At 45.4% G+C, this 15475-nt stretch overlaps 1 protein-coding gene across 1 annotated transcript in view; it reads right to left on the bottom strand.

The window, feature by feature from the left end:
• Window positions 1-337: 337 nt before the first annotated feature.
• LOC147885227 (zinc finger FYVE domain protein) overlaps window positions 338-15475 on the bottom strand; it is a 246996-nt gene continuing 231858 nt past the window's right edge. The window contains exons 35-36 of the mRNA XM_087397706.1: window positions 4152-4251; window positions 338-913 (exon numbers count right to left, since the gene is read on the bottom strand). Of these exons, the coding sequence (XP_087253832.1) occupies window positions 848-913; window positions 4152-4251 (166 nt within the window). The 3' untranslated portion in view covers window positions 338-847. The remainder of the gene's footprint in view (window positions 914-4151; window positions 4252-15475) is intronic.

Genomic DNA, 15475 nt, shown 5'->3' with positions numbered 1-15475 from the left:
TCAAAGCTATACTCGTATGTTAATATAAAATCCTGGTGAAAGTTCATCGAGCTGGTTTTTTTAGGTTCACAAAATTGATAGAACATAGTACACTTTTACATATTTTCATTTCCATTCGAAGTTTGTGCAAGGACAATCCAAAGAAATTACGTTAGTTTAGAATACAACTATGGAGTATGACTAATAGGATATAAGACCAACTAGTTGGCATCTTAGATACATGACAAACAAACATGAAAGGACAAGTTAGGATTTCATGGAGTTTGTAACTTAGCAAAGAGAAGACTACATTTGCCATTCACAATGGTTTTCTCATAAGAGAGATGGAGGTAAACAATTACCTATCGGAAGAGAAAGGAGCAAGGCAAAACTATAATTTCCCTTGTGTTCTTTTGAGTACATCTTATAAGCAATTTCTATATTATTCATTAAAGTTTGCCCTGTAATATGCTTATTGAATGTATTCATTGCCTTCTTCACCCCTTGAGCTTGTGAAAATGTTTTTAAGAAACACTTTGTCAACATTCAACATCCACCCCAAAAAATATTGTGGATGCTGTTTGCAATGACCATACATGAACTTTGATAGCTACTGCAGACTTTCTTATATTAGTGCCATTTGAAAGATCCCCTTTGAATAGCTATATTTTTTCCTCTATTTTCTTCAACAGCCTATATAGAAAGGAAAAGCCGAATACAAATTTAAAAGAAACACTTCTTTTTTGCCTCACAACACGAACGGATACTCCTGCTGCCTTTCTTTCAAACATCCACCTTAGCATTTATTAACCATATCAGATTCTTCTTTCATGAGTGCACAAAAACTTACAATGTCAGACAGACCAAACTACATGTGTCTGGACAGCCATTGTTTGCACATATCTTCCACGGGCAGTGAACCTGTCTGTCGAGCCTGAGAAACAGAATCAGCTGGTAAAAAAGTGGAAATCACACTGATTGTAATGATTGTATGTATATAGGAACACAAGAAGACCCTAAAAATGGCAGCTATACATCTGATGACTGTTGCATAGACATCTTTTTAAAAGACTTAAGACCCATTTTACAGAACACATAACCATCATCCCAATCAAATCTGCCTGCAACATTGTCTCTGGTGTTCAACAGGTGCAGGCATCTGAATCAAAACAGATGCACGTCATATGGGATTTGCATCATGTTCGTATGGTTCAATTCTGCATGCTTTCTGTGCTGGTCTATATCTATCTTTGAATTCCTCTTTGGTAATCAAAATTTAGGCATTAAAGTAGGTGATACGGTAGTCATGGTAGTGAGATAGAGCAGTGGAAGGCTGGGAAGGAAAACAAGAAATTGATGAGCCTGCAAAGTTGCGACTGCGAATGCCTGCAGTCCCATATTCAGTAAAGCTTTGATAACTGTTAGAAAAGCATGTAGCTGGATTGTATGCTATATGAAAACTACAGCTGGAAATTCTAGGCTTTAAAACACAGCAAGTTCTCCAGGAGCATTGGCTACATTCAGACTTTTGGACAGCCTCAAAATGCTACGTATGTTTAAGTCTCTAGTCATTTTCTAGCTACTTGCAGATGTGCTTTCTGCTTTGCTTCAACGATGCCATGGCAGGACCATTATGCCTTTTCCAAAAAAGCTATGCGGCTTCTTGTGAGAACCATCAATAACACCCAATGCTTTTTCTATAATGGATTTAATTTGTTATACCGATTTGGAAGCATCTCATCAACTTCGTATTCCTCGTGTATGCTGAGGGCAGCTGATATGCTTCAATTATATTTTGTATACGCAATAGATGTTCATATAATCAATATGTGGCATTCCATTCTCAATTTTGGCCCAATCCACATCACTACGTCAACTAGGGACTAAGCATCTAAGGAGATCATAGAAATCTTGGCACAATAGGAGGATGGAGTCAAGACAAGAAACTTATATGTAGATGGAGACTTGAGGCTAAGATTGAGCACAAAACTCAATTGCAAAAGAATTACAAATCCAAATGGGGTCATGTCATACATCAAATCGAATGGCAAGAGCCAATTTAGATGTTTTCATGCCTATTATCAGTAAGTGGAGATCAAGGAGAGATTAAGGAGGATATTTATAGTCAATCCATGGAGAAGAGGAGATCTGGATTCGGTAAAGGAACTTTCCCATCACCATTGGCTAGAGCGAGCCACAGCCTGCAATCCCGTAGGAAAAATGAGATCCATGGGAGGAACCTCAATGAGCTATGTCTATACCCCATCAACAAGGGGTAAGCTACAAAATACCAGCTAGGAGTTGGAGAGGAGAGCTCACATTGGAAAGCTAGTGGGTGAACCATGTTAGGGGAGTAGTGTTTCTTGGGGTGGGGAGAGGAAGCTCAGCAAAGGAGAATGGGTTGCTTTGGATGGAAGGAGGCTAGGCCAGGAGCAAAGACCTCGTTGAGATCCCCTAGAGTCCCACTTCACTACCTTAGCCATGCTCAACCTCCTGAAAGCAACCATAGAGATACATGGCTCTCTAGGTTGCATTCCTTGGTGCACTAACTTTCTCTTGTGTGGCCTTGTCATGTCATGTCCTTGACGTAAGCCATAGAGACCAAGTTCCCAGCACAAGTGGCCTTTGTCTGCAAGTAATATTCTGGAAGGGTCTGAAACTCCATCTAACACTGCAGCAAATGTATATATGTGAGCATATATAATGTAATGATAATAATAACAATTGCGACTTGCGCAAACAGTCTAACAAGCTTTGTCTCAACAACACATTTCTTGATTCTTATTATGCACATAGATGTCGTGCGCCCACTCCTAAGATGTGTAGCACAAAGGCACCTTCATTGATAATGTGGGCATCTAGGGCTGAAGCCAAACATGAATCCTTTTGTTAGAAAAAGTATTGTTACAACCTTTGGTGGAATCAATCTCTTAAAGTCACATCTCACACACTTGTGGTAGGTGGTATAATGCAACTCTATTTTGTGCAGAGGGTGGGACAGCAATCAAAGCTACAGATCTACTCATTCTACTAATCAACATAGGATAGAGTTGAAACGGGAAGATAAACATAGGATATGTTGTGGTGGTGGTGGGGGGGGAGGGGGGAGGAATCACTCTATTTGAAGCCATATAACATGTGCGAGAGTGCGAGAAAGCATGTATTTAAAATGCTAAATTGAGTTTGTACATGGACTAGGTGTAAAGTAAAGCCAAGAAGAAGGGTTGCTAGATAAAGAAGAGGGATGTGTTTAGGGAAAGCCCTTGCGAAGCATGAAATCAACGCAGACATCGATGGTAGAGACAACAATGGCAGGTCCTGATCTTCAGGAATATCAAAAAACGGTCAATAGGCATCTATCCTAATGGTTCCACAGAATGTGCAAATCTTTGACAAAATCTGTCCCCATCTCCAAGGAGAGATGCTGGAGATAATCTCCCATAAAGGACCATCTAAGGGAGTACTTGAGAATAAGCAGGATCCAATGGGTTTGTGCAGAAGGAATGAAAGAAAGATAGTTTATCAAAAGTCTTCGAAAGACTGAAGCATCTATGAGACTGAAAGAATAACCGAAAGGGTGGAGCCTCTAATCTGGCATCATCACCCATTATGAATACAACATAATCATACCTTTCAAATCTAATACATGAGAGAGATCGGGGGCCTGTGGCCAGGGTGGAAGCTCAAGGGGAACCCGGTAGTGAATGAGTCCGTTTGTAATGCTTTTGAGTGGTTCTTTAGTTTTCTCTTTACGTAAACAGACAGATTTTTCTTTAAGGATATGATTTATTTCTTCTATGCCCTCTTAATTCGTAACAACATAGAGATTGATAAAAAGAAGCGAGACAACCAGCCAAGGAGATCAGGTAATTCAAGATGCAAATTTGGAAGTTATTTGTCTAAAAAGGAAAGAGAGACGTTTGTACATGACTGGCTGGATACAAGATTAAAGTTGGAAGTTATTTTTTTTCTTCTTTGAGACGCTTGTACATGACTGGTTGGATACTTTGTGTACGCAAAGTATCTTATGGATACTTTGCGTACACACAATATATTCATTGAAAGGGGCATCCTGAAATCGTCTTATAAAACTAGATGGCTAACAAAGAAACTTATTGGATTTTCAATCTTCTACACGATCATTCATCTATATCAGCAATAGAAAAGGTTACCTGATGAGCAACATACTGCACATCTGCTATATTACCACTCCGAGATGCCATCTGGAAAGCAGTTTTTAGGCGGCCACATGCAACACAGGATAGTACTTTCCTGAGGCAAGCAAACAGGCAGACCTTTAATAAAACAACCACAAAATAGTTGAATACAAAGTAAATTTTAAAAGGGCTACAGAACACAAAAGAATTCCAAGAGGTTAGTTGTGAAACAGCTTGCAGCACCATGAGGATTCAAGGCCCAAATAGCTTTTTTCTCTTAGGATGAAACCCTGCAGGTAGACCACCCAATAGTACAAGTTTAAAAAAACACTGAGAATTTGGCAACAACTGCCATAACCAAGCCTGTAGTTTTCCCATTCAACATGGCCAAAATCGCAAGAAACCTCCACAAAGTGGAACTTCATTTACATCTCTGTTCCATCTCATCTTCTTTCATTGCTTCCCTTCCTCTGCATATTGTCCATATCACAATCATAAAGGATGCTTTTTCATGGCTAAACAAGAATTGATAACCCAATCACTGCATGCAGACAGGTGGGCAAGTGCTGAGGTGGCTGCTTGTATTAAAATGGGATGCTACACACACTGTGAGTTGCGGCCTTAGTTCTCTCAGACTGACAGAAAATCATGGGAAAAAGCTGTAGGATCGATGAATAGAAAGAGAGAGAGAGCAAGGTACAAAGAGTCGATAGAGTCTGCCGTCTCGTCAACTAGGATAATGAAAAAAGGAGTACAAGGTACGAGTACCTAGACCTAGGACTAAGTGTCCTAGGTGTCACATAGGACTTAGTGTCCTATGCGGCCTAAAAGGCACTAACACTACAAGTGCCTATATTTATGCCTACAAGGCACATACCATGGCCTATAGGGCATCACTAGAACCACCAGGAGATGGCCTACAAAAGCACTTAGCTTATTCACTGAATCCTTCATGATAGTGACCGAGGGAGTGCAGAACTACGATGCCAGATCTGAATGACGACAGTTCACGTCAGTGGTGCAAATGAGAAGGGTGTCTGCTGTGCTTAAAGCTGTGGCGTTTATACTTCCTTGAAAGCTGTTGCCGTTTAATCTATGTGGACCAAGGGGCCCCTGTAGCCCAAAGAAAGGAGCAGGGTCCGTTGTGCTCACTCAATGCTTCCAGTTTTAAAAATTTATCTGTTTCCATATCAACCTTGGATTCTACACGCTTGAAGAAGTTTTTCATACGTCATATAAGTCTTTTTCTCTCGAAAAATAAAATAAATCTGTATTACATTTCTGAAACACGTTTTTCAGATATATTACATGTTAGCTCACATTAAATTTTCACAGTTTAGGGTTGAATGGGTGAGTAATCAGCACTCTCTTGTTATCTTGGCTTGGTCCAATGACAAAATGTGATCAAGCAAAGGTGTTTGGACATGCACATGCATTGTAATTTTGGGGCATGGTCCCTATACGATTGGTTTGCCGGCTTCTAATTTATCGTCTTCAGATCTCTTGGCCTTGTACGGCTCATCTGAGCCAAGGTTGCTAATATGGGTAGCTGAAGACTACTGGCTGGAGATGTGATCTCTTTGAACATGATTGGAACACGGATCACAATTCGTCTTTCCAAGCTCTAATGCTGGGCACTAGAGGTGATACTCATGGTGGTAATATCTCTATGTTATGCAACCTATGTCGCAATGTTGTTTGTTAGCTAGTTAGTTGAGATGCAGTACATGGGAATAGGTGTTTTGTGAGCTCATCTAGTCGATTTGAGTACCCCGTCCCCCTCCCCTCCCCTCCAAGAAAAGCTCCAACCCAGGGAAAAGGGTCATATATTGGAAGACTTCGAGAAAATCCAATGCAGATCAGCAAACCATGAGGCATTGAGCATAAGGAAAATGCTGGCTTCTATGCAGCCTGTTTCTCGGATCCTGGCTCACGACATAAGGGAACAGAAGCATGCACCAACACCCAAGGTGGAGGGCTATACAACCATGAAAATTAGAAGTAGCTATAGGCTGCAGCTCCTGTCTTAAAGGTAGTGGATCCTTATGAGCCATTCGTGGTTAAAACAAATGCCATTGATTTTGATGTTGGGGTGGTAGCTATTGAGCAAATGCACAATGGAATTACTCGATATATGAGACGGAACTATATGCTATAGTTTATGCTAAAGAAATGGGGGCACTATTTGTATGGTGCTAAGTTTGAGATCATTTCAGGAAAGTATCAAATGGTGCTATTTGCATCAATTAGCCAGAGCTTGAAGGGAAAAAAGCTAGGAGGCCTAAAATAATGCAAGAGTTTGATATCCTATTGACATATCGAAGGCGAAGTTTAATGTGGTAGCATATTCCCTAAGCTGAATGCTAATGGTTAATGAATTGAGTTTTACACATTTCCAAAATGATTTCCTAGAGTCTAGGTTGTGCTAGAGAGTATGCCTCTCATGCATGGGAGTCCTTTTGGGTTCATATGGAAGGAAGAGTAGCATATTCCCTAAGTCGAATGCCAATGGTTAATGAATTGAGTTTTACACATTTCCAAAATGATTTCCTAGAGTCTAGGTTGTGCTAGAGAGTATACCTCTCATGCATGGGAGTCCTTTTGGGTTCATATGGGAGGAAGAGTCAATAAACACTTCTTCTTTACTTTTGGCCGAGACATGGTATAGAAAGTGTTTCTCAGATTATTAGCATTGACGGAGTTTTACGGATAGATCTAGATGCTGTCATTTGTATAGCTACATATTTTTATGCCTCTCTTGTTTCAACAGATCCGGACTCACTTGCCAAAGATGATGCTAGACATACGGTTTGGAAGCATACTCCTGCATTGGTGAAACCACACATGAGAGTCTCACTTGATGCACCTTTCACCAATGAGGAATTCAAGACTGCTTCTCGCCCTTCACAAGGGTAGTTGCTCGGGTTTTGATGGGTTGACACCTTCCTTTTCATTGCTTCTTGGGATATGATTGGGGACCATATTACCTTAGTCATCCATGGCGTTTGAGACTCTAGTATATTCGTGATTCACTTACAGAGGGTCTCATTCATCTAATCCCAAAGGAAGGTTGCAGAAATTTCATCTCCCAATGGAGATCCATCACTCTGTTGGGAACATTCTATAAGATTTTGGCCAAAGCTATCAATTCTTTAAGATATTCATTGGCATGCGCCTTCAGAGTAATCTCCACTACGTGATAGGGACCCATGCCCTTGTATTTAAGTTTATGGTTGGTGTTGCGGACGCTATAGAGGAGTGCGAGATCTCCTTCCTCGAGGTCCTTGTTTTTTAAGTTGCGGTCGAACCATTTTTTGCGCCGTGTCTTCTTCACTCGGAGGCAATAGGCTACACACGATCTTGTTTCATCCAACTGTTTGAGATCGATTAAGTGCTCCGCTAAGGCATTTTCGATGAGCCTTTCCTTGACCGTGATGCGAAGGCTGGGCACTACATATTCCATTGGCATAACTACTTCCATCTCAAAGGCTAGGCTAAAGGGGGTGTAGTTCGTGCTACTTTGTAAGACGTTCGGTAGGCCCACAATGTGGCGATGAGCTTGTGCTCCCAGTCGGTATGATCGGCTTCCACGATGCAAGTTATAATCTTGCAACATGTCTTGTTCGAGCTCTCATCCAGGCTGTTTGCCCTGGGGTAGTATGGTGTCGACTTCCTATGTATGATTATGAATTCACTAGCTAGGATCGGTATAGTTCCATTGAGGAAGTGAGTTTCTCGGTCACTAACCAATTCTAAGGGGCATCCAAACCGTGTGATGCCCTGTTCGTATAGAAACTTGGCTGTGGATCGCACATCGGCTTTTTTTGTGACAAGGCAACATGTTAGAGAGAGATGAGATGTGACAGGAGGTAGAAAGAGAAGGTGTTTGTAAGAGAGAGGTAGGGGTGTGACACTGTGGAAAGAGAAGGTGTTTGTAAGAGAGAGGTGCGAGTGTGATAGAGGGTGGAAAGAGAAGGTGTTTGTAAGAGAGAGGTGGTGGTGTAATACAGGGTGGAAAGAGAAGGTGTTTGCAAGAGAGAGGTGGAGAAGTAACAAGGGGTGGAAAGAGAAGGCAACATGTACAGAGACGTGGGATGTGACAAGGGGTGGAAAGAGAAGGTGTTTGTAAGAGAGAGATGAAGGTGTGACAGAGGGTGGAAAGAGAAGGTGTTTGTAAGAGAGAGGTGGGGGTGTGACAAGGGGTGAAAAGAGAAGGTGTTTATAAGAGAGAGGTGGGTTGTGACATAGGGTGGAAAGAGAAAGTGTTTGTAAGAGAGAGGTGTGCACTTGAAAATGAACGTCACTTATCAACTTCAAACCGAGTTGTTTCAGAATACTCTTTTGGCATGATGTTCACGACTGCCCCACCATCCACAAAGGCATCCCTCAGCTCCACCCCACTAATATCCACCGTGAGCTTGGGACTTTGTTCACACGTGAGGACAACGTAGGCAGAGCAGTGATCTGGTGTCAGCCCATGCTGAATCGATACTGTCTCTGGTGTGGGCTCACCTTGAATGGATCCCTTATGTTGACCCCTTGGCATGCGATTGATAAATGCAATGGTCTGATGCTTGATTTGGGGAGACAACAAACGAAGTTCTTGTAGGGTGATGTTGGGCTTGAAATCCATAAGATCTTCAAACAAGGAGTAGGGATGGACACTAGAAGTAGCCTTTTGTGACCTCATCCTCCGAGCTTTGGGGTGAGGGTCGAAGCTCACACAAGGATGTACCTCTAAATTGTGAGTCATTGTCTCCTGCGGGGTCTCTTCCATCATCCGCTTCCCCTTTTCTTGGGCACTATTAGGTTTTACCCATATCTCCTTCTCTTTGTTGAGTGTGCTGCTTGGGGGAAAAGTGGATGGAGCTGCTTGTGCCTCATTCTCCCTGTGTTGTCCTAGGGTTGTCACTTCCGTTGCAAACCTCACTACTCTGGACTTGCGTGAAGGGAACTGAGGTGTGCTACCTTCATCGTCAAAACTGGATTGAAGATCTTTGGTGACACTCTTAACCACTTTCCGATACCTTAAAGGCATAGAGTGATCACCTGAAGATGAGGCACTTCTAGAGCTAGTGGAAGACCTTGATGGCTGTGTGCTCTTTGAAATTGTTATTAGGAGAAAGCAAGGGTGGTCTATTCCTCGGCATACTATGTATCTTGGAGGGAGGGGATGACTTTGGTGGTGATACACTTGTGGTACTAGTTGGGATGAGGCCTCCGATGCTGACTCTAAGTTGTCCTTACATTTGTCACCTTTGTTTGTGACCTTGTCACCGCTCCCAATACTACGTCGATCAAATAGGGATTGTTGCCCTCCTCCGCCACTACTACGTCAACCATATTGACTTGAGATGTTGGTTTCACTCTTCCATTGGGACAATCTTTGGTGTAGTGGTCATTTGTATTGCACTGTGTACAAGAGGGTCGTCCAAACGGTTGTGCATAATCATCTTGGTAGTGGCCATACTCTTCACATCTGTAACACATGATGGGTCTTCGAAAGTTGGTACCTCTACCTGCACCTCCACGTTCACCTCAAAAACCACCCCGTCGACCACGTTGATAAGGGGATCCATATCCACTTCCTTACATAGGTGATTCGTACAGGTGATTCGTACAGTGTATAGTAAGGCTGAGGATAGAAATATGAGGCCTCAACCAGATTGGGTGCAAGAGCTTGGAGCGAAGGGGGATTAGGAAGTAATGGAGGCGTAACAATAGGAGAAGGTAGCTCAGATGCTTTTCCAAGAGGAGGAGCAGGAGGTACGGGTGCCGGGCTAGAAGTTATCGGTGCGGCTCTGTTGACTGCAGCAACTAGGGGTTCCCCCGAAGTATACTCTAGAAGAAGCTTCCTTAACCCTTTGAGGTACCTACACTTAGAGGCATCATGTCCATGGATCTCACAAAACATACAAAATGAGGTAGCAGTAGGTACCTTACGCTTAGAGGGACACTCCCAGTGACCATGGCCGGAAACCTTGCATTATGTGCACCAAAGACCACTTCTAATCTGGGTCCCAAAGAGGTAGAAGTAGGTACCTTACACTTAGAGGGACACTCCCAGTGACCATGGCTAGAAACCTTGCACTCTGTGCACCAAATACCACTTCTAATCTGAGCCCCAAAGGCCGACTGGCCATCCACATTTGTTCTATCCTTCAGACCTTCTTTGATTTCTTCTAACTCCTTGAGTTGCTGCCATGTGGAGGAGCCCTCCTCTCCCGGCGGTGGCAAAACTTAACTACGACCGTTCCACCTTGACTGCTTCCTTTAGGAAGTCTTGTAGTGAGGCATGTTCAAGGAGTATGTCAACCAGCCTTATAGCAATGGTAGGGGGTAATGATTTCAAAAACCACCCCTTCATGACAGGTGGCACAGACATCTTTGCCGCCAAGACTCTCATCCTTGTGTGCATCTCAGAGATGCTTTCCCCAGGCTTCATGGTGTTAGTGGACAACTCCTAGACAATCATATGTTCAAACTTCTCCAATTTGAAAGTCCGTAAGAATTCCTCCCTTAGGTCTATCTAAGTTTGAAAATGATCAGGGCAAAATTGACTATACCATACATCAGCTGCATCCTCCACTGACGACGGAAAGATGTGTAGGAAGGCATGCTCATTCTCCACACCTTTGGCTTTGCATGCCGTGAGAAATTTCCTCACATGAGCTTCCGCATCCTCATGAAGGTGACCTTTGAACTTGTGAGTCTTCACATGGACCTTGTTGAGTAACTCAAGAAGTCTGGCTTTTTCTCTAGGACTGAGAACCACCATACCGACCCCAGAGGATGAAGCGGGTGCTAGAGCTGAAAGGCCTCCCGATCGAGCAGTATTAAATGTGGGTACCATGGAGACATACGGTGGAAAAGCTGATAAGGCAACACCCCGTGCAAAGGGCCACACTGGTGAAGTTACTACTGATGTAGCCATATAGGAAATAGATGGTACTTCATATGTTGCGGGCGCTACGGTCGCGAAAGTAGATGGTGAGGACATAGGAAACGTGGGGGTCAAGGAGGATGCAAGGGCCGTTGGAAAAGAGAAGGGGTCAAAGCCATGTATGATGGAGAAGTAGTAGTAGGAAAGGACAGAGAGAACGGAAATGGCAGCGTAGAGGGTAGGGATATGACTAGAAAAAAATGAGAACCCACGGGTGTCATGGATATAGAAACTAGACTCAAAGGACCGCGTTTATGCATAAAAGAGGAAATAGTAGCTTGATCATTGGATGTCAAGTCCGGTGCTGCAGTAGGCACTACTCCCATCTAAGTGGTCGAAGTGACTGCTGCTGATGAAGACATCGTTCCAAGAGGAGAAGAGGGGCTGTCTTGACCTTGATGAGCTTTTGCGGAGCCTTGGTCCTTCGTACTTTCCTCTTTCACCCGTTCTCCGCTTCGTACTTCTTCTCCAGAGTCCGTATATGACCACCACGGATCTTGTTGGTCCAGATCAATGAGAGTTTCGATGAAGTTACTTGCTCTGGCTACTACTCCAATAGGTTCACTTTGTGCTCGCTCTGAGGACTTCGCGAGCTTCCGTCCCGCGTAATGCTTTTTGTATACACACTCTCTCCTCTAGGACCCTAGAACTCTACTTCACTCTTGCTACTCAACACCAGCAGTGTCCCACTGTGATCACCCCACCGTGATCGCCATAAACTGTCCGAGGGGGGGGTTCCTATCCTTCCGGAGGTGTTACTGGAGGCCAAAGGCCACTGGTGTGAGAAGCATGGGTGTCATAAGCTCTAATGCAATGGATTGTGCTGAGTGCACTGTGCACTGATGTGCAAGTGTCGTGGGCTGTAATGCAGCAGCAAATCGCACCGTGTGAGTGCACTATGCAAGGTGACGGTCACATCAGTATGAGAAGTCCACAAAATGAACGCAAGAAGAAACAATCATCATGTACCAGAGAGTCGTGAACAACCCCCATATGCTAGGGAAACAGAAGGGGTGAGAGAAAGAAAGAAAGAAAGTTCATTAAAGTCTTCGAAAGACCTATGGGTCTATGAGACTATGAAAATTCTGGTACAAATGAGCTATGAGAGTGGAGCTACTATACGAGCATCCACACCAATGCAGAATGAAAAAAATACAAAATGATAGTACTAAGTACAACATAGTCATGTCAGTGGTCGACTACATATCAATCTCATCATCATCATCATCATCATCATCATCATCAGGACATCAGGGTGTGTGGGGCAATGGAGACATGAAATCAACGATAGAGTGCAGTCGGCTGCTCACGGGTGTGGCCTTGTGACATCTCCTGGTCATTGCTCTACGCCTAACAAGGGCTACAGTAACCCTTGTCGGCCGTGCTCTGACTCTGAACAGAGAGGGCATATCCCCAAGTGTAATCTGCACATCAACCCTCTGTCTGAGCTGTCCAGTCACTAGCTTTGGGTCACGATCATGTCGAGGTCTTGTATCGTGGGGGTCCATGTGATGTGGCAGGAAGAACTCCGTGATAGAACTTTGAGATGGATCTGCCAAGGAAGAAGTCTGCTCCTGTCTTTGTGATCGAAGTAGCCTTTCACAGTGCCTGATTGCCTCATGAAGAAGGCCACCAAGCATCTCTGGTCTGGATAGGAGAGGAATCGGGACAAAACCCCAGAGCTATCTCTGAAGAGACAGTAGAAACGCCCTCGGATCAGGCTGGCCGAAGTACTCAAATCACCGGAATGGACAACTAATGTCATAAGCCACAAGTCACAAGTCACAAGAGGTGGCCATAGTTGCCAAAGTACACAGGTCTATCTCCACAGTGAACACAAAGCTACAACTAGCGAGCTCGTAGCTCAAGCCTCTCCGGAGACACACTCTCCGCTGCTCCTCCCGCTGCTCCCTGCTCGACCCTCCCACCTCTCTACTGTGCCCCTCCACACCTCCCTACTCCGCCCCTCTGCCCAGGCTCTCCGCCTCCCTCCCTTCTTCGCCGCCTCAGTCCCCCTTGTGGCAGCTCCTCCTTGTGCCACCTCAGCCCCTCCCTCCTTCGCCGCCTTAGCCTCCCTTGCGGTGGGAGCTCCCTCCTGCGCCGCCTCAGCCCCTCCACTTGCCGCTACAACAGCCCGCTCCTTCCACCTACAGCCCTCCGTTCCTTTCGCATGCAGCCCCTCCGCTTGTTGCAGTCGGCCACCCCCCATGCCTTAGCCTATATTCTAACCCCCCCACCCAAGCAGCTAACAACCCCCTCCCCCCAACCTCCGCCGCCTCTTCCTTCTTCCTTCCTCCTCGATATCCGGTCCCAACCCTGGGTGTGGCTCCCGCAATGGGAAGGGGCCTAGTGCTCTTGCTCCCGCTCTTGCACTAGGACCTCCACCAAGGATACAAAAGTCAGTCCAAAGAAAATGGAAAAAGGTGAAAAAGAGACGGACAAAGCCAAGAAAGGCAAAAAAAACAAACAGCAAACACAACTGAAACTCGAGGATGTGAACACACGCTACAACCGAAGCGGACTTGCGGTTGACAACAAAGCAAAGGCGAGGTCCACCTCAGCCTCAGTCTCCGCTTCTACTTCTACTTCTACTTCATCACCCGCTTCAGTTTCAGTTTCAGCCCCCGCTACATCCCCACCTTCAGCTTCAGCTTCAGCCTCAGTTTCAGCTGCAGCCCCTACATCCCCCGCTATAGTTACAGCCAACGACATACCCATACCCATGACATCAGCTGCTTCCCTCTCCCCTGGGATAGGGAGGCTGTCACAGATTTCATCCCTCCCTTACTCTCCCGTTACAGCTCTCTCACCGCTTATGACACCTACTTCGGAGGTGTCATACATTGCTCCACAGTATGCCTCGACAACCTTTCTCTCCCCTCCCCCTTTCAGTCAGCCTACGCTCCCACACCCCATTGGGATCTCCATGCCACTGTCATCTCCATATCGTACCCAACTCACCCAGTCACACCCAACCTCTAGCCTCATCCTCACACTTTATGCCACAGCCCTTCCATTTTCAGCAAGGACACGGACGAGCTGACGCATTAGAGGCTTGGGAGAACTTGTTGATGGAGGTACACAGTATCCGTGAGCGCGAGATGGAGTTGACACGCTCCGCACGAGAGTAGGTCCGCTTCACCTAGGAGCAGGGGCGCGTCATACACGAGCAGGTTCGTGCTATTCGAGACCAGGCTGATCTCATTCAGGGACTCGGACAAGATATCTTGCAGCTCCGACAGGAGGTTACCGCCATACGCACAGTCCCAAGGAGCACTTCAGTTGTTGAGGCACAGATTGCGAGCATGCAATCTGCAATTGAGGAGACTTCCACATGGTTCGACGTGGCCAAACGGGAACCTGCAAGGGCAACCGTTTCGGCTACCCTCATGGAGCAGCAGCAGAGATCCAGTAAGGCTCTCAACATCAGAGTCCATTGGATCCCGCGCACTGAGGCTACACCGATGACAGATGCAACGGCCTTCGTGGCCACTACTCTGGGTGTAGCTGAGCACAGGATCGAGAGGGCATGGCGGGTTGGGAGAGACCCCAACCGAGAGCAGCCCTTGATCATATGGTTTCAAGACGCTCACGCACGACTTTCGGCTCTATGGTGCAGATCAGTCCTACGAGATCAGCCACAGATCTCCATGGATGAGGACCTCACCCCACTACAGATTGAGGAGAGATGATCCCTATTGCACGGACGGGATTAGGCCTGCAAGGAGGGGAAGTGGGTAGTAGTACGAGATGGATAACTGCTTACAAGCCCCCGTCGGGCATGACACCCCCCTCCCCCCACATAGGGAGACAGGGTCTATGAGACTCAGATCTCCCAGACCCTATCCAACACCTTTTGGAACTGTAATGGTACCTTATGGTCAGAACCAAGGAGCTCCTCGGAATCCTATACAGGTCGCGACATAGTCCTTTACATAGACATTAGAGTCCAGAGTGTCCACTACCTGTAGTCAGCAGGCACACATGGGAGTCTGCTTACAGAGATGAGACTAGGGACACAACCAGAGTACGAGGATCAGGAAGAGTAGCAGTTCTCTACAGATCCATCCTTTTGAGGACCATTTCAGTAGAGTAGAGAGATACACATTCCAAGTTTCTTTGGATCCGGATCCGACACATGGACAACCGAGATCTGTTTGTTGCAGTATGCTACTTCCCTTCTGAGACCTCCCACTTTGCTAGAGATATTCAACAGGAGGCTCAGACATCTCCATTTGCAGCCATCGGTCCATTGTTGACTTCTCGAGCCGCGGAGAAGTCCTCCTAGTTGGGGACTTCAACGCGAGGACAAGCGCCATACCTACCTATTATTTAGCATTTCCACTCCTAGTCACACAACACCTTCCACCTCACTGAATTCTTACTCCACCTATCA

This window comes from Dipteris shenzhenensis, chromosome 26, assembly GCF_047967505.1.
Source record: "Dipteris shenzhenensis isolate YYH24624 ecotype China chromosome 26, Dip_SZ_1.0, whole genome shotgun sequence".
Classification (NCBI taxonomy): Eukaryota; Viridiplantae; Streptophyta; class Polypodiopsida; order Gleicheniales; family Dipteridaceae; genus Dipteris; species Dipteris shenzhenensis.
Note: the sequence above shows the minus strand (reverse complement) of the source record. Positions and strands in the feature narration are given on the sequence as shown.